Below are 19,714 nucleotides of genomic sequence, written 5' to 3'. Positions count from 1 at the left end.
TAGCATTTCTATCAAGAGTACCTTCAAACACTCATTACAGTCACAACAGATGTATGTTTTAGGATACAAGTTCCAGTGAAGCGTCTCTTCCCAAATGCTTCATAGAGGGCTGCGTTTTCTCACAAAGGATGTCTCATTGCCTACATGGAGCAGTGGCCTAGTTTGTGACAGGATCAGGGCATTACTCTTAATCCACCAGAAAGATGTCATTTGTACATGTGCGCAACAGAGCTCCGATACAGTAGGGAGGGAGATGGAGCGACCGAACCAGGCAACATGCGATTTTAAAGAGTCACCCGTGCAAAATTCTGAAAACACTGAATTGCGTCACTGGATTGCAAACGGACAACGCATATGCCACGGTGGCATGCAAGCTCTTTATGTGAGTGGCTTTTCCATAAGATTAAATCTTAATACCTTTGGTGCAGCATTGTGAACGGCAGTGTGCAAACTTTGATGGTATTGGTTGCATTTGTGCACGACACCACGGCCGCCACACCAGAGTTACAACAGCGATAATCCACTGCTAAGGGTGGGATTTGCTCTAAAAAGCCCGACACTTCTGTTTTATTTGAGAAACACACTCAAGCGCAGACGAAATTAGCTTTCCAAATATGCCTTTTTCAAATATGGACAGGGATGGAAAACGGTTCTGTCAAATTATCCAGTGGACGGACGATCCGGCCATTCAATTGACGAAATACTTCATATAATGGGAAATACCTAAGGAACAGTACACATTGAAGACTTCAAATCTCCACACCTCGTACTTGTAGATTTACGGTTGTCTATATACCGAACCCAGTGGTGATACATATTTACAAGTTATACAAGTTATACAAGTAATAGTGCTACATCCAAGTTAACTGCACAGTACTGTGTTGAGGAGTGTGTGCAAAGCATGACATCACCAACCAGCAGTCACAAGGACATGTTTTCCATGCTGCAAGGTGAATCTTTTGGGGATATAAATATTTTATGTGTGGTAAAAAATAGCTTTTCATCATGTTTAATTTGCATTGCATAGCCATCAGACTGTGGCACAGACTGTTGCCTGGCTCATGCAGTTTATACACTTTACACATTTATGCTTGCTTAAAATATCCAAACAGGCTTTGGGTTTAATCGAAGAAATGCAAAGTGTCCTTGAGGTATACGCAGATATTCTGTATCCAGGCAACTTGCACTTCAGATTGAAACTACCACACGTCCTGCGCTAAGGCAATATAAAATGCAGTTTCATGTTATACAGAATGTGATAGAAAACAAAATAGAAAAGCCTTTCTTGCTCGCTGCCTCGTCTCAGCTCTCGGCATCTTCTTTCTCTCTACATTATATGGACATTTGAAGATCAGCGGAGGAAAGGCGGAAGAGTGGAGGTAGTCGAGGCAGACGAAAAACGGCCAGAGGAAAAAAGAAAAACAGACAGAGGAGACAAATACTTGTGCAACCCAGTCACAGCCCCGGCGCTCCCTGTAACACTCATAAAGGCAATCTGGGTTCATCATGGTTTTGATAGATGACTGGGCCTTTACCGGACGACCCTGAAACTCACACGGGGGACAAAAGGGCAGGAGGGTGAGGGAAAACAAGAGTGCTCTGTAGCTTTTACTGGGCTCTCAGCGACTGTGTACTTTATAGCATGGCAGGGGCCGAATAGCTGCCCCCAGCCAAGACTGTGTGTGTATGTGCGCTACATAGCTGACGACTGCTCTGTTACAGATGATATATGTCTGGAGTTGCAGCCACAAGCTTGGAGCAATGCTGCACTTTCAGTTCTACAACCACAACAAGGCACAAAGTAAAGTGTTCCTGCGGCAGCGTCTGATGAGGGATTCACTGAAGCGCACCTCTTATTTGATCATTAATAATGCTTGTGTTAATTAAACGGGAGAAAATATTCTCTTCTAATGAAATGAAAGTAAACAAACGGCGAAGTTTAGAAGAGCAGTCGGGAGTTTGGCGCGCTGCACAGATGCAGACAGAGCTAGAAGGCCCGGGGGCCTTGAGTGAGACACACAGTCCCCTGAGCTCTCAGTACCAGTACTAGTTAGTCACTAAAATGGAAGGCACTGAAAACTAGATTGCCTCCGACCACAGCGCCTCTTGAGTTGAGATGATGATTTATGCTGAAAGTAGAGCGCAATAATTACAGGGGAAGCTAATATCACATTCTTTCCGGTTGGAGGAATATTTATGACACAACAGATGTAAACTCTTTCGGCCAGCAACACTGACTCTGTTTAACTTTTGGGCCCGTCGCGTGATTGAGTTTGACACCACAGCCTTGCGTGTGGTCACCAACTCCTCGCGGAGTTGCATATGCGAGGGTAAAGATGCTACAGACAAACGGATGAACTGGTCCAGCCATCACGTAATAATCTTTGAATAGATAATATAACTTTTACAACCTACTTTTCCTGTATCATGATCAATATGAGATCTACAGGAGGATTTATTTATCCAGGATAGAAGCCTACAGTCCTTTAAGAGAACAAATTTGAGCATTAAACATGTCAAAACTAAAGACCTGCTGAAAGTTTTTCACGTATCAAAACACGAACCTTCTATCTTCCATCTTTCTTAAGCCATGGAACAAGAGCTTTTACTATTTTATGCAGGGAAAACGACATTATGTTTGAGAGTTGAGACAGTTGGTGCCCATCCATCCTCATGGCATCGGTTCATAAGCTTATAAACCACAGGAATTTCAAATTATCCCTGGCGAGGATACATCATAAACTCTTGTCTCATGGCAGTTTGCCAGAAGAGATAGACATGAACTAATGCATTGCCGATGGACTTACAGTGAATAATGTTGAAGTCATATACTGCATTTATATGGAGGGTAATCAGATCATTGCTTAGTGCACTCAACTGTGTTCAATCTGAAAATAGAGCTCTGTAATAATCCGTCAAACTCAAGGACGGCGTACGAAATGACACACGTTGCACATGGAGAAATAGATTTCAATTCAGATTTACTGTAGAAGGAGAAACATCCATGGCAAGTTCCACTGTGATGTACAGTAAGAGACTGAAGGTCTTAATGGAAACCCAAGTAAACACAAATGTGGACCCACAAATATCCCAAAACTATTTCACACACCAGTGACGGGATCAAGGTTTGTTCAGTATTTGGGTAAAATGCAATGTCTATAGCTTATGTATGAACATATGCATGCATCTATCTATCTATTTGCAAACATGCAGTGTGTGTTTGCATGTACGTATAAAACATTGTGGCACTGCATTTAAAGGGAAACTTCATTCAAACTTGACACATAAATAAAGTACTGTTTCCATTAATAACTTAACTCCATTAACTTTATTTTATCTCTCAGTCTCCTGAATGGCATCACCATATGGATAATATGTCTTATGTTCAAGACCTCCCTTTTAGTTCAGCAGCACAGACTCTAAAAAGAGGATTCTTTCTAAATGCAATCTGACTAAAGAGAGTGGAAAGCAAAAGGACTCACAGTCTCCATTGGCCAGCAGAAGAAAGCTGAGGAAGAGCAGGCCTGGGCCGCTAGGGTACGTCGACACATGCATGCTGTATCCAGCGTGAGTTCACTGCCTCACAGTAGAGAAGGACCAAGGAGACAAGCCCTTACAACCTGCAGAGAAAGAGGAGAACGTATCACACACACACACTCATTAAAAGTACAATCATCGCTGTTTGAAGCACACACACATCAACACACATGGAAAAGTGAGAGTCCCCTGGAGGCCCCACTGCAGTATCCAGCTGCCTTTTTCACTTCATTAAGGTCGCACACTCATCGCCAGAGGTGCATTTTACACGTGTGTGTTCCAGAGAGTGCAAAGTTTACAGAAGTAGCTATTGAATTACCAACATTAAGCATCCGTCAACACATTTTCCACAAAAGTATCCAAACTCAGCCCAGAGGTTTTTCTGCTACACAGCCTCCAAATCACACTGCACTTTAGCATTTCAGATTGACAAAAAAAAAAAAAAAAAAAAAGAATTAATGGTTTTAAGATGGAGAGCTGGAATGATGGAGTGCGGGATTGATGGAGAGATTAAGGAGAGGGGGGGTGTTGGCGAGTTGTATTGCACTGCGACGAATAATCATACAGCTCAATACCTCGATCCTTTCATCCTCACTCTCCCAACATCCACTTTTCATTCTAAATACACAGTGAGGTTACATCTTCTCTGTACTCGCAACCAATCATGTATTAAAACCATATAGTGCACTTCTGTCCTTGTTCTTATCCGACCGCCGTCTGAGCCTGTTTGAAGTGAAGCAGCTGCTCAAATATTTGTGGTGCATAAGGTAATAGATCCCCATTTGTCCTATGAAAATTCTATCATTTAGTGTTGGCACCTCCACCAAGGGGGTTGCATTGTTGACAGTGTTGCTTTGTTTAAAATGACTTGAAAGGCTGCGGATGGATTTGGATGAAATTTTCAGCAAATGTGTGACACAGGACAAGGAACAAGTTGAAAAAAAAAATGGGAGTGATCCTGATCACCATCTGTACCAGGATTTTTTTTAAGGATTTGTTAACATTGTGCGATAGTTGGGGACCGTTTGATCCAGATCCGTATTTGGATCCAGGATTTTAATTTTTTTGACGGATGCTTTGTCATTGTGTTAGGGGTAGACATACTGTAAGGTACTTGGTGGAGATGTGCACTTTGCTCCTTACCAGTTTAAATATATACTGATTCCAAACTGATCAAAGATTGCATAGGTTACTTATGTCATGTGTGCAAAGTCAGTTTGCTGAAACAGTGATACCCTGGAGGCGTGATTTAAAAACAACCAGAAATACAAATTATTGAATGCTAACTTCAAAATAAATGACCTCCTGTATCACAGACTCACAACCCAGCTTTTATTAAATTCTCTTTCTCAAGTGCAGGTTTCGTTTTTCCAGATGCATTGTTGATATCTAACCCATTAAATGCTATTCTTTGTTGGTCATGATATTGACTTTCTTTCTTGGTTATCTAGTTTGTCACTCATTTTGATGCTAATACTGTATTTAGCGTTCCTGCGGGACACTACATTGACTTGGTGGCTCTGATTTGGTCCCCGGGCTTTGAGTCTGTGACAGTCCAAGAAAACTGGGTTATTAACCAAGACAATATTTCAGCAAAAATGTCGACTGGAAAAGGGTTAAAAAGGTTCTTCAGTAAGTGCTAAAGAGAAATCGGGGCTAACCCTCTACAGCATGCAAACGCCTGGACATTCACTCATCTCTGCAACTCAGCTTGTTTACAATGTCTGTCTGTCAACCATCTGTTTAGTGAGGATCGTCTGGCATTAGAGACGACAGGCATCACTATGTGTGTCAGAAACACCACAGCTCATCTCACATGACTCAATGCAGCGCGACAGTCAAGCGTGCCGTCCAGAAAGCGAGGGTGTGGAGTCGGCCACATGAATGCAAATGTATTTTACGTGATGTTTATGTATATATCTGGATGTGCACGCACGTTGTCAGCTTCACGCGCTGGTCACGGCCTCTGGATTTACATCCAAATGCAGCCTTGTGGGAGCAGTAATGCCAAAGTCAGTTGACTGCATATTGTTCCATGTCTTTCCCGGCACATATGCGGCATACATGAGAGCCAGTATGTGCATTTTGTTGGTGTAATTCCCAAATCTGGACACAGCCATCAGCAGCAGCCACAGCACTTTTAATCCCCTCCACTACCCAACAAGCCATCTGATTAAAAAAAGACAAGAGGGCAGGGGGAGATGGACGCCGAGAGGGCCGCGCAGCAAACTAAACCCACATGGGATTTTCCATTTGGTTTAGGATGAAACAATTGCTTTTGGATAACCTGGATTTCCCTGGGCACAAATTGAGTCGACTCACCCGAAACCTAACCATCCAAAACAAATGGCTAAACTTGAGACTCAAAATGAGCCCTAACAAAGTGAGGACCAGCCAAAATGTCCTCACTCCATTGGTTAAAGATAGATGTACAAGCACACACACACACAGTCCATCCAAACACGGGATGCAGTTTCCTCTTTCCGAGTTTTTGATTTAAAGTTGCTCATTTTTAAACACATAAAAATCAACTAATCAAATTGAAGACTTTGATTTTGTAGCTTATATTAGCACCACAGATCAGAATTCCGATGTATTTCTCTGAATAAAGATGACCAGCAGCTCCTTTAGTAAGCAATTATTGACCACGTTTTTCTTCCTTCTTTATGGTCTCCTGTATTATAAGAAAGAGCTGAGCCAAATGGTAAAGCTATTGCTTTCTTGCCTGCAGCCATGAACAGTTGCGGGTATAAGAGGCTGCCCTCTATCTTAGATATGATCTGAGAGAGACACAGAATCGAAGCCAGTTGAGATGGCTTGGCCATCTTACTGAACACCTTCATACTGAAGTACTCTGGCCAGGTTCCATTCGAAGAGGCAAGACCCAGGACACACTGAAGTGACTACGAATCAGGTGGAGGAGAGACCTAGGAAAGGGAAATCCGGCCCTCTTCAGTATGGCTGCTGCCCTCACGACGCAACCTCAGATGAGCAGTGGACATTAAATAGCCCTTACAGCCATTAACTTATATTAATAAAACTGAAATAGATCAACTTGTGCTGCCCTCTGTCACATTCTTGAGTCATTTCTGACCTGCATAACCAATAGTTTAGCACGTGAATAATAAGGTAGTGAAGTGAAGACGAAAAAATGAAGAGTATGTTAAACAACAGCAACAACAAAAATGACAGGCATGAGGAATTCCGAATAACGGTCACAATAATGCACATTTTTGAAATCAGACTCCTCCGTCTCGGTCCCTAAACTGTGAACTGTCAGTGTCTCTGGTGGCCTTTGTTGCTCATATTCCACCGAAAAGCCTTCCGCAGCTGCTGTACTTCACACTCTTCTTTAAGTGTTAGTCTGTCGCATTAGTCTCTATCACTCAATTATACACTCCGCGGCAGCCTTCGGCAACCAATCACACTTATCTCCCAGATACCTCCTGACATATCAAAGAGCCGCTCAAGTGACGGACACCCTTATATGTTCCTGCAGTGCTGATCCTGACTGATGGAGAGGGACGGCTGGAGCGTGATGCGGCAGGTAGCAGAGAGTGCACTTCTTGGATTTGAAATGAGTCATAACACCATTCAAAGCAATGCACTTTTGCAGTGCGACTGGAGCAATTACGCTCATCATGTGCTTTCATAGCAACTTCCAGAGTCGCTAATCATGGAGCATTGACTGCATGGGTAAGTGCATCCTGGTGGGCTTGACACCTTCGGAACCGATTGCTCAGGCGGCTCAGTCAATAGGGACGCGGCCCTTATACAGCGCTAAAACAGTGAACAGTCACATCCCTTTCTGCTCGTGTCGATCACTCAAGCCGGAAACTTGTTACCATGGTTGCACTCTCCGAGATGTAATGCTGTTTAAGAGCGATCATACGCATTAAATGCATTTATTACAAAGACAAATCGTACAACAAATCTGAACAAACTGTCATAATTCTTTGACGTTGCCACATCCACTTACATCATCAGTCTGAAAATTCGAATAATCTAAATAAATCACACGTTCACAGCATTTAATTCTTTGACTCCATAAGCCGGTTATTTGAAAACAGGACATGCTAGAGGTGCTCCCTCGTGTAGAGGAGCGACCGCTGGAGCAAATAAATGGCATGAGGAAATCGCCGAGGTTTTTATATAAGAGAAACAAATTAAACGTAATGAGGAGAAATGGTGCGACAAGGAAGCTGCGTCGCAGCCCCAGAGGGGAGGTTGAAACATCGGAGACAAATACGGATCCTGAAAAGCGTCGCTGCGGGCAAACTGTGTGCCATGTAAAGGAACACAAAGTGTCTTCTTCTGATTGAATTTTCCTGAAGCTGAGCCACCAAATTCAATTAGACATACTAATTTATTTATTCTATTTGCTGTGATGAAAGAGTGACGAGCTGACAAAAACGATAATCTGCGTTTGTTGCATCACCACGCAGAACACAAAGAAGCAGAAGGCAAGCAGATGCTTTTTTTATTCAGATGTTTGGCAAAACGTCATGTTCGCCGATATCCACTGCTTTCAGACAAATTGATGGGAATTGCGGCGGTTTGTCCTGATTTATACGCAATGAAGAGTGAAGTGACTTAGTAATGTCGCCTCCAAGAGGAGGGGCGGGGAAGAGACTTTCTCATTCGCTACAAGCTAACGTAGTCAAAACCATCGTACTTCGTAAATTTGCCTTTCATCCCTTCATCCCTGATGTAATCTGTCTGGTGGACCACATGAAAGTGGGCACTTTTGTTATTAGCTATAGCTAGCGTGCTTAGCGTAGTCCATGCTAGCTGTGTCCAGCTTGATATTCAATGAATTTGGTTTTATTATTGATTTATTATTATTAGCCACTGCTAGCAACCTTTAGCTCGCTAGTGGGACTCAAATAAATACTTCCTTGCACTTTCTTTGCACTTATAATAATAGTTTTGCACTCATCAGTATTTTATTTTCTTATTGTTTGATCCGGAAGCCAAGCAACGACATTTCGCTGCCAAGGTCTCACTGTTGTGTTTCATTGTGCAATGACCATTAAATGAAGTCTAAGTCAAATTGCTTCTTTTCTATTAAAGTTTATTGACAGACAACGCCATCATTGCTGTTTCAAAAATATAATCTTAGGTCTCCTGAAGCTGAAGTAAAACAGATAACTGGGTAATTAATTTTGCATTTATTTGAAGAGTGAAAATGTGATTCTCTTGTTTTGTCTTTATTTTCTCTATTTTCTGATAATTTAATTCATTTTATTAAGTGCATTCATTATGTGAAGTTTTGCTCTTGGTGCCTTCAAATGCCTTTTACAGGATTTATCACTTTAAAATCCCCATTGTATCAAAAATGGTATTGAATATCAAACATCTTGTGGGGAATTGATATCCAGTTTGCGACTTAAGGGTGTGCTTCAGTTGTTTCAGTCAATCGCACCCTTAGTTGTGGCTCCAGATGTAGGATCCATAAATGAAAAAGTACTCATTCCCCTGAGTGTACAATCCAAGATGGCTTCCATGAACCTAAACACATGGAGGTTTTCTATCAAATAAATACGCTGAAAGACACACTTGTTTCAAAAGCAGAGGGTATCTATTGTTTATATCGGAACAAGGCCCACGTGAGAATAGCTGTCATGGGCGTCCCTATCTTGTTTTTCAACTGTGATGGCCATGAGAACATGCCTTTGATCTGATTCCATGGCTTGTGGAGGAACTGGAAAGCAGCATGATGCATCCATGATGGATGCATCTACTCTCGCGCATGTCTTGTCCAGATATGAGCAACTGCTTGATAAATACGTGCTCCGTTTGCGAGGAAACATAAATTCATGTCGTATTTCTTTGATTCAAAACCTCCACTTCCTGTTTGTGTTTGGGGAACCCATCTTGAGGAGTCTCCCTCTCTCGACTGAGACAGTTGTATTGGACTAGGACATCACGAAACAGTATTGTAGATACAGTGCCTTCATTTTCAGAGTGGTAGATTTTCACCTTACCATGCTTCAGATGAGCGAGAATGGTTTAGCAATATTGCAGTGCTGTGCCATTTCCTGAAGCCATCAAAATCCCATCCTCAGGCTTTGTGAGGTCCAATGAAGCATCTAGTTACAGCCACCCAGGACTCAGCAACGATTAGGCGCTTTCTATAGCAACATTTTCAATGTTTTGAAACAACTTTTATAATGTGAAAAGATGTCCGGTGTCTCTTCCACTCTGTGCTGTGTTATGATTTATGTTATCTAGCTTTTTTCCGCATTAAGAATGCAAGAGGAGGACTGCCGACTGCTGCTCTTGGTCTCCTACTCATCGACTGGGTCACCTCCTGCAACTGCAGCCTCCATCAATATGGCCCTGGCTTTGGTTCTCGGCATGTGCTCTCGCCCCTGCTCACGCTCCGCTCATGGCTAATCGTGCGTGTCTATGAGTGTGGGGCTGCTTGCGAATGAGCCATTTGTACATCAGTATCTTATTGACAAACACTTAAAAATGTAGCTTCAGCCTAAATGAAAAAGCAGGATGTTCTGCGAGCGAATACTAACGGCATCACATTTGTTGAATAAGCACACACAACAAATGAGTCAGAAAGAGCATCTAATGCTTTCCGCATAGCCATAACAGAGCGGTACAAAATGCATCAACAACAAACAAACCTTAGCTGGAAATAGCTTAAAGGGAAGTGTTGGCTTGATGAAATGACTTTGCACATGTGCGCGCTCCCGCGCACACACACACACGCGAACACTGACGCACAAGCGCTGGCTGATTAGCAGTGATCCGTCTTCCCTCTTGACACACACAAACAGACTCAAAAACTAAGCCCTGAGCTCATTTGGGAGTGAAACATTGATCTTAAAAGGCACATAACTCAGGAGGGATGGCAGACGATTACATTGTGACACTTTCTTGGCTCTACATTTGTGACACTAGTCCTCCCAAAAAACAACCGCACACCTGAGCCACATCTAACAGGCAGGAAGTCCTCACGGAGAGGACGTTATGACAGGCATATATATATATATATATATATATATATATATATATATATATATATAAATGTATGGCACGACATTTTTATTTTGTCAATACTTTTGAGTACTCATTCTTTTAAAACACAGAGGCAAACCAGCGTTGTAAGAAGTGACAAAGCCAAGATGACTGGCTGCTAAAAGAGAAGCTGTTCTCATCATAGACTGAGGATCAGAGACGCCCCAGTGTAATAGGGTTGAGAGTTTCATTACCCAAAAGAGTGTCCTTCCGTGAGGCGAGAAACTGCAGTGGCATGATTGGCACTGCTCTTTTACTGCTGTCCAACAATGTGACTGGCAGAGAAACTATCAATTAATCACTGCACTTGCCGATTTATTTTCAGCTCCACACAGATGTTTTTTTGTGCCGCTTCACACGCACGAACCAGAGGCGAGTGGCATTTGAGAAACACAATGTTTCTTCCTGAATTCTGACGCTTGACAATGGCAGCGGGAATATGTTTGAAATGTCAAGCACTGTCAGCAGATTTTAGGTAAAGTTCAGCGCAGGTAAAGGAGCTTATCACTGTTTTACTTTTCAAGTACTTGGTTGTGGAATAATGTTGCTTGTGATGAGATGGAAAGGCACTCATTATAGGTAATCTCACAGAGTAACTCAGCAAACTCATGGTGGTAGAACATCGCGGTAGAGGTGTGAAAAAACATTGATGCAGCAAGGTATTGACACACTTTGATCTCCCATATAATATCAATATTTCATCTCTTAATAAGATCTTATTATTTTTCTTTAATGTGGTATTTTATTCATAATACTTTCAAGTTCAAACTATATATACTAGACTACATATTCATTTGTCCTTTCAAGTTTGACTTTTTTAATTCAATTTACTGTGTAGTATATCACAATATATGACATCTAACATTGCGATACATTGTAAAAAAAAAAAAAAATGTATCGTGAGGTTCTCGCCAATACTCACCTCAACATGGCAGGGAGGTTTAAGTATAGAGAATTTCCAATAATAACAACGCTGACTCACAAGAGGACTTCCTGAGAGAAGAAAAAATAATACTGACACAATGGATACCAGGAAATATGTTTTGGAATTCAGCCACGTTTCATGACTTCTAAGAATTAAAATTCTGATGTGCATCAGTTAGTGAGGGGGAATATCCTGCGGCGTTAAGGTGACACAATCCAGGCTTAATGTGATCAATCTTTCAAGGAGAATTGACAATGAAATGAATGGAGCAGGTACAAATGCTATTTATACAAGTGACATGACAGCTGGTCTGAGATATTTGCGTCGGAATTTCAGCAGCAGTCAAATAAAATCTTCCCACACAGCTCGTCGGGAGCGTTTTCATCAGCGCCTACGTTCACTCGTCGTCCATTAAGAACAAAGACTTTCGCAGCGGCGTTTGATCTGTTGATGCTTCTTTCAAATCCGTCTGCCATTTTGTCGAGTTTCAAACATGAAAATGTCTTTGACGTTTCCACGCAGGTTCTAATTCTCCGAGCATCCCGTCCTTCGCACCAAGAACAGAGTGCCATGAAAGTGCTGACTGCAGACAATCCAAGCGCTAAGCCAGCTGTGACTAACAGTTCCATGCTGGGCCTTGACTGGACCCATTCTTGCTGCCATTGACTATATTGAGAGACTGAAAGAAGGCAGCGGGGGGAAGATATCATTGAGTGGAGTCAAGTTGAGTGGATTAGCAGTAGGTGGAGGACTGACAACATGTAATCACCTATCGCCAAAGTGAAGGACTAATTGAGATGAGCATGAGAACCCTGACAGGAGGAAGGTCGGCGGGAAGAGGACAAGAGATGAGAGCAAGAGTGCCGATCAAAATATTTCAAGGAAAACCCAGCCTGAAAGAGAGTCACGTCTACTGTGCCGCTAAACGTCGGCGATGGAAAATATCCTTCGGAAGCCTTAATCAGTTTTGATAGAAGAGCTCCACAAACACCATGCAAAGGAAAGACAATCTGTCGTTTCTTTTCCTCATTTTTGAAGGTTCCAGAGTGTTTTAAATTATAAATTGCTGTTTGCGCTGTCACTCACCACGTCTAACAGAGCTCTGAGGAAACATGAAAGACTAGAAAAGCACTGGATGTGCTCATATGTAGCGGAAATATTCCGAGAACATTATGCTCTGTATTTCGATAATGCTCCCTTTTGGTGTCTTGTTCATGAATTTAATGGGAAAAATCTTATCTAAACTCATGTGGTAAGAACAGTGTTGTTGCGTCTCCATCATGAGCCATCAGTAAAGCAGGTCCCTGAATAATGTGAAAAATATAAATAACCTGTAATGCATCACGCTGTATATTTGTAGTTCCTAAAAATGCAGCACGGCAGACGTGTGACACATCGTGACCATAACAATGAAAGGGAATCCTGATTTGGACCGATGTCTGTTTCTTCATTAAAGGGCATGTCCGTGGTGCTAAGTAGTGATAAGCTATAGGTGGTTGTGGGAGCTGCAGCATGAGCTCCACTTCTTACCTGTTTATCATGTGTGTTGGATAAGTTCCACTACCTCCACCTACTGTCCAACTGAGCTCATTGTGATCAACAATGTTACAAATGCTAAAAAAAAGGTAGTCGGAGGTCTGCACTTTCTGAGTGTTTTTTAGTGAAAATGATGGTCCACTGCAGCAGAGGATGTGTAGCGGAGAACAACAATGGCAGTAACAGTAAATGCTGGTCAGGACATGAAGTAGTGCACTAAATTGGTACAATATCGAGAGGAAAAAGGAACAATTTCGTAGTGTAGCTGGTTAGCTTTAGTAGAATGTATTTATGAGCATAGCTTTCTTAAGTAGAAAAACACTTGGACAGCGCAAGCCTTCGCCTGGCAGCTTCAGTCCACCCTCAAACCAAAGATATAGTACAGTCCGAATAAAAAAAATCCTGGATCCTAATGCTAATGTGGTCCTACGTATCTCCCAATGTTAAACAATCCTTTAAAAAAAAGTCCTGAATCCAGCTGGTGATCTGGATCACTCCCAAAATGGAATCACTTGAAAATGTCATCCAAATCTGTCCATAAATTTTCAAGTTATTTTGAACACAGACAAACAGAGAAACCAACACCATGAGCAGTATAACCTCTATGGTGGAGGTAACAATGCAAAGGTACCATCAGTCAGCTGTTCTTAGGTGATACATGATCTTAAATTTGTTCCCCTCTCACTCCAGTTCAGGAATACCAATGTTTATATCTCTTATAGATGACCAGCCTTGAACATTTATTTCTGTCTTGACCCGCACCTAATGGTACGCTCAACTCACACAGCACACGCCTCACATTAATACCTGACCTCCACATCTGACCCCCATTTGTCAACATTTTTTCATTTCATTCATCATCATTTGAGACAGTCTGTCTGCGGCGTTCGCTGTGCCCATGCTACACTCTCCCTGCAGCCGCATATAGCGCTGAGGGAGAAGTGGCACATAAGAGGCAGTCATCTCTGTAATGTGTTTTAGTTCAAGGATGGATGAAGAGGAGGATACATCTACGGATGGATGAGCAGGGAGTATTGTAGCCGTACGACTGCTTCTGCACCCCTGTGACAGGCTGCAAAGAGTACTGTAGGCGGTCAGCTTTGGCTGGCATGAAGCTGCTGACACACACACACACACACACACACACACAGTGACCTCTAGAGCAGGTGGAATACAGCAGCAATAATTTACCGATCTTGAGCGGCTCCCCCGTCAAATGAAATATGGATTTCCTCCAGACAAGGAGCGCGCCAGCCCTTTAGTACCTGTCCTTTCATCTACTCCGACTATTAGCCAACTCCCACACACTTCCACTGTGCTACACTCTATATTGTATACAGAGTGCTTCTAAGCTGTTTTTATTAACCTAGTACACCCTTGAAAGATTCAGAACCGCCGAGTCATGAATTCACCGTTCTCCTCACAACTCTAATTCATGAATTTAATCACATCAACACAAGTCAAAAGAAGGCAAGGTGTGTCGTTTATTAAGGTAATGATGATAACAAACCGTCGTGTCAGCAATATTTCGCTGCTGGATAAAAGCCATTGAACCTATTAGAGATTCATGACTGAATGATGAGGTGTGACTGGGGAGGACGCCAGGTTCTGTTAGAGGATGGGAAGGGGGATCGAAAAAGAAACAGCTGAAACGTAAAGAAACATAAACTGACTCCTTATCAAAATCCCTTTCACTTCAGCTGGAGCTCAACAAAAAGAGTCTCTACAGCAGGTGAGACCGGTGTCATTCCAGTGGCAAAACACTATATGATGCATCTGAAAATCCCAGATTGTGAAGCGAGACAGATGCTGCCAGTTCAGCACTGACTCACCATGTAGGAGTCACAGGAGCTGTGCTGACACTCTCCAATAATAAAACCATTTTTAATCAGCTCCCATTTTCTTCACATTCATAACTCATCTTTCAATCTCCAGCTTTTCATCGGCTTAGATTGAGAGAGCTTTTTTTTTTTTCCTGTCTTCTGGAGAGCAAACCTCACAGTGTCGTCTCAATCAGGTTTCCTGTTGTGGAACATTAACTCCAGTAATTAAATCTCCAGTGTTTTCTCCAATTGATTTGTCAAGTAAGCGTAATTATCAATGGCCATCTGCACTTTGGAATTGACAAAACCGAGGGACTCACAGCAGCAAGTAGACGTTAAGACTGAAAACGGTTTTACGTTTAATATTTCCTGAGTAACCTCCAAACTATAAGACATATAGTTTGAGAAAAAGAGAAAAGACGTGGGCGAAAAAAAAAGTGTCGCTCAAGTATACAATATCACAATATAACCTTTGTGAAGGTCAAAATGGAAGGTGATGGGCTGCTGAGTCCCAAAATATCTTTCTTGATCAATCTTCTCCAATGTCATGTTACAACAACTGAAACAGCAGGATGGGGTTACAAAACCTCTGTTCCTTAGATTGATTTTGGTCAGCAGTGCACAAGTACTCGAAAGTACAACTCGGAATATCACAGAACAGAATGAAACACATGATCAAGAGTGGAATGCATGTATTTTTTTTGCCATCGGTGTTTGCTTCTATAGGGGGTTGCCAATTTGAAGTTGTCGAAAAGGCCAGATAAGAGAGTGAGAGATTGCAAACTGACAGTTCTTGCACACATTACCTTAGAAGTACACATTTGTTTTATGTGGCAAACATGACAACTGATTTAGTTGCCGCAGAAACAATAAGACACACTGCTACTTTCCATAAGATGAGTAGCTGCACAAGTCACCCGCTTCTACATTGCTGTCGACTTCATATGGACGCAGTTTTCCTGACAAATAAAGAGACACATGGGAGAGGAGATTAAAGCAACTGGAGACCAAGTCATGCTTGTGGAATGAGAAAAGTAGAAGGAGCAAGCAGGAGAAAGAGTGCAGCCCACTTCCCCTCTGGCTCAATAATTAAGACTGGGGACAATAAATATGTAATGGGGGGCTTTTTCCAGCAAGTGCAGCTGCCTCTGCTTCATGAAGATGGGACCTCAGGGAGACAGGCCCAGAAAAAGCAACTAAGTACACTGGCTATTAAAAATGAATGTGAGGAACACCGGCCCGGACTGGCACCATCAACTAACCACCCAGAATGTTGTGATGGGCGTTGCCGTGGATACAAGCCTCCCAAATGGTCCGTAGTTGTCAGTGTGAATAAAATCAGACATCCGTGCCAGGGCATCAGCAACTCAACTTTTCCCAGGCACGCTGCCGCTCAGGGCACAACTATCCGAAAAAGATACAGAGTAAGGAAGCGCATACATGACGTGACACTCTGTGTGTTGGAAAGGTTGCAATATGTTCCAATGTTCACTCTCTTGAACCTATCCCAGCAACTTGGGCCAATAGGTCTATCACTAGAGTAAGCTAGTATAAATGGCAGGTTCACATTGCAACCTTTCAAAATCTATGACTAAATGGGGGCATCACTTCGGAGTGATGATACTACTGCACCAACATCAGTTGTGCTCCCAAGTGTCATTCCGCCATACAGTGTAATTCTCCTCTTTAGCCGCTTGAAAATCCCCAGGTTTTAGTTTGTCCAACCATACTTGGGTCATATAACTAATCTTATTTACCGTAAATAGGGAGAATGTGTAAAACTGCTGCGTCACTAACTTCACCCAGTTTTGCATTCGAATGAAAGCACAAGCAATGCTAATGCTAACAAAATAGCAGTGTGCGCCAGGGCGATTGACTGGATGTACAAAGACGAGAGAGGTATGTATCGACTCCTCTAAGAAGGAAGAACATATTTCATTATGGAATGGCCGCAGCGTGTTCCTTTAAGATATTCGAGCTGCTTTTGTCACGATTTTGCGCCATCCCTAACCAACACCTGACTATCTTATCTCTTAGAATCAGAAAAATAAAATAAAATAAAATAAAATAAAATAGCAAGGCAGTCCTGTGGCCTGAGGTGTTGAATGAAATAACTAGCTCTAAAAATGAAAAAAAAAAAATTCAACAATATTTACAATCAAAAAATCCAGGGAACCAAGTCTCACTCCTGTCTGCTGCTGCTGCTCACCAGGTCCGTTCCTTGAGGTGTCTGGGCGGCATGAGTAAAAAATTCCACAAGCAGTGGATGACTTCCCAGATATGATGATTTTTCAAGAAAAAATACCCCACACCACCATCGTCCCATCCACTTCCACGTGGCGTATTATGTCATCAAAACATTTCGGACTGACTTGGGGGGCGGGCCTCTTGATCGGTGCAGGGACAGAACCTTGATGTGTGTTCTTTTGCTCATTTGCTGATGTCCTCCAGAGAAGAATCTTTTTGGCAACTTTTACAAATCAAGTCAGAGAGTAATCACAAACATGCTCTGTAAGAGCTCATTTTCCAATTTGCACTGTAACTACTGAGCTGAACAACAGTGGAGTGTTTGCACCCGGCAGACCAAGATCAGTACAAGTCAACTCAGTCAGCTTAAATCTTCTCTGAATTCTAAAATGGAAAAGCATTGCAAACTAACCTGCTAGCGTAACTCTGTTGTGTGATAGACATTTAAAAGCTTGTCTGTCGTAGGAAGTATATGTGAAGTATATGTGACTCCAAAATCTCCACCCATTAAATGGAGATTTTTGGAACTGGTTGAAATTGGAAGGTATGGCTGAGTCCCCCTTCGTTCTCGCCTCCCACTCCGACACGGTACAGACAGAGCTGAACATCGGCCGTCAATATTGAGGCGTCTAACAATGACCGATGCTGACACGGACACCAATATATCGTGTGTCTCTGATAGATACTTTACTCACATCGCCATTTGATTTTACCACAGGTCATGAAAACATGACTTCTTGTCTCGTGACTGTGTGAGAAAATCCTTGAGGTCTGTCTTAACACGTTGTTGGGGAGACCACTTCTGACGGAGATGCTAAATTCTAGTCATAGCGGAGCACACAGCGAAGGCCGTGGAGAGACGTAGGATCTTTCTCCAGCTCTCCTTCACACGTTACTCACACGCTTGATTACAAATGATAAGCTGTCGGGGTGGGATGACTCATGATACCGTACGCCTCCTTGGAAAATAATAAAACGGCAACTCTGCAATAAACAAAAGAACACAAGGCAACACGATTCTATTACTCGAGGCGAAGGGGTTCGCTGAAGTCAGGAGTCAGTTAAATGATGACGGCTCTCTAGCTGCTTGTCAGGAAGACACATTTCACCACAGCCACTTCTAATCTATGAGTATTGACAACATCTGGCTGAAACCACTCCTTCAGCTGGACATCACCTTCCATCTTCTCAGTCACTTACTCGACATTAGCTAAGCAGTTAAAACCACACTGAAAGAGCGATGGCCGACCTTCAAGCTGAGATTTTGTACAGATCAGATTATGGAAAGCAGTATCTCACCGACACAAGATTACATCTCTGGAGTTTGAACAAAATACAATACAATCCTGGTTTTCCATTAAAACAAATCCCAGTTGGATGAACACAAACAACAAGGAAATCCTGCTGTTGATCAGAGAATGTCCCTGTTTGTTCTTCCGATGGGTCCAATGACGTCATCAATCATAACTTGGACTATCAGGATTTAAAAGTCAGAGGTCAGAACAACAGATGGACTTATCAGCATCTGCATCTGACCCGATACTGCAATACATTTTATCATTTGGAAAAGACGAATCAAAGACTCGTGGATCGATTTGCTTTTTATTTCTGTTTTTTTTTTTCAAAGACTCTAATTCCGACTAGTTATTATGTGGCTACAGTATAATACAGTCTTGTCATTCTCCAACTCTCCTTTCTACCAACCAAATCCTTAACCCACACAATACCACTGATCCCCAATTACTCCCACACAGTGATACCAGCAAACCACCTTCATTCTTTGTTCTTTATTTTTTTTGCTAGTTTTCAACGCATCTTAAACGGCCTGAAATCCACATCATGGTACATTCTGAATCACATCATGGTAACTGTCAATTTACAGTTAACCTACTGCAGAGATCCTTAGGCATTATGCTGAAGTTACTGCTTCATTTCCGATCGGAAATCCTGTGAATGATTCTGAGAGTGATGAACATTGTGATGTCACATTGCACTTCACAGCTGTTAATCTGCCTCCAGTGCAGATCAGGGTTTCTGCTACAAGTGAACGATCATGCCACGCCACTAAAATGGTCTTAAATGAGAATGACAGAGTAATGACCTCTTTTGAAAGTGTTTTTAAAATCTCATGTGATCAAACATATTAAAACGAAGTCAAAACATCTACACAAGGGGAAAATACTGCATGTTTGAAACAGATAAATCCTGACAGAAACATCAATTGCTGAAGTCTGTTGCTAGCGGAATTGCAGTCACCCATCCAGCTGGACATCTGAAGAGACGGACCGGGTGAGGATGGCTGCAGATTGGAGAGAGATTTACTTGTAGTTATTAAAAACTACTGTATTGTCGCCAATTGTCCCCAGTCCAATAAATGTCAAAATTGCCCCTACTGCTTCTTTTTTTTCATGTCAGATTGCTTCTCGATTTGCAGCATCTGTCCGTCAGTTTCTGACATGTTTTAAAAAAATCCTGGCAGAAACCTTCTCCTTCTTATATAGAGCCGTACTGTAGAGTTTTCGGATGCGTTGGATCAGTTCAGAGATCGACATGTTAGTAATTGACGTGTCGTGTGAGAGTTGTGGTGAGATGTGAGACGTGGTCAGGTTGG

General features: G+C 42.3%; 1 protein-coding gene across 29 annotated transcripts in view; it reads right to left on the bottom strand.

Moving 5' to 3' along the window:
• Positions 1–19,714, bottom strand: part of LOC128753618 (receptor-type tyrosine-protein phosphatase delta-like) — a 196,526-nt gene that overhangs the window by 78,112 nt on the left and 98,700 nt on the right. For all 29 annotated transcript variants that reach the window (XM_053855409.1, XM_053855408.1, XM_053855416.1 and 26 more), the window contains one exon: positions 3,483–3,620. In XM_053855409.1, coding sequence (XP_053711384.1) covers positions 3,483–3,555 — 73 coding nt within the window. In that variant the 5' untranslated portion in view covers positions 3,556–3,620. The remainder of the gene's footprint in view (positions 1–3,482; positions 3,621–19,714) is intronic.

This window comes from Synchiropus splendidus, chromosome 2 (assembly GCF_027744825.2).
Source record: "Synchiropus splendidus isolate RoL2022-P1 chromosome 2, RoL_Sspl_1.0, whole genome shotgun sequence".
NCBI classification, from domain to species: domain Eukaryota; kingdom Metazoa; phylum Chordata; class Actinopteri; order Syngnathiformes; family Callionymidae; genus Synchiropus; species Synchiropus splendidus.
The sequence above is the reverse complement of the archived record's forward strand: the minus strand, read 5'-3'. Positions and strand labels throughout refer to the sequence as shown.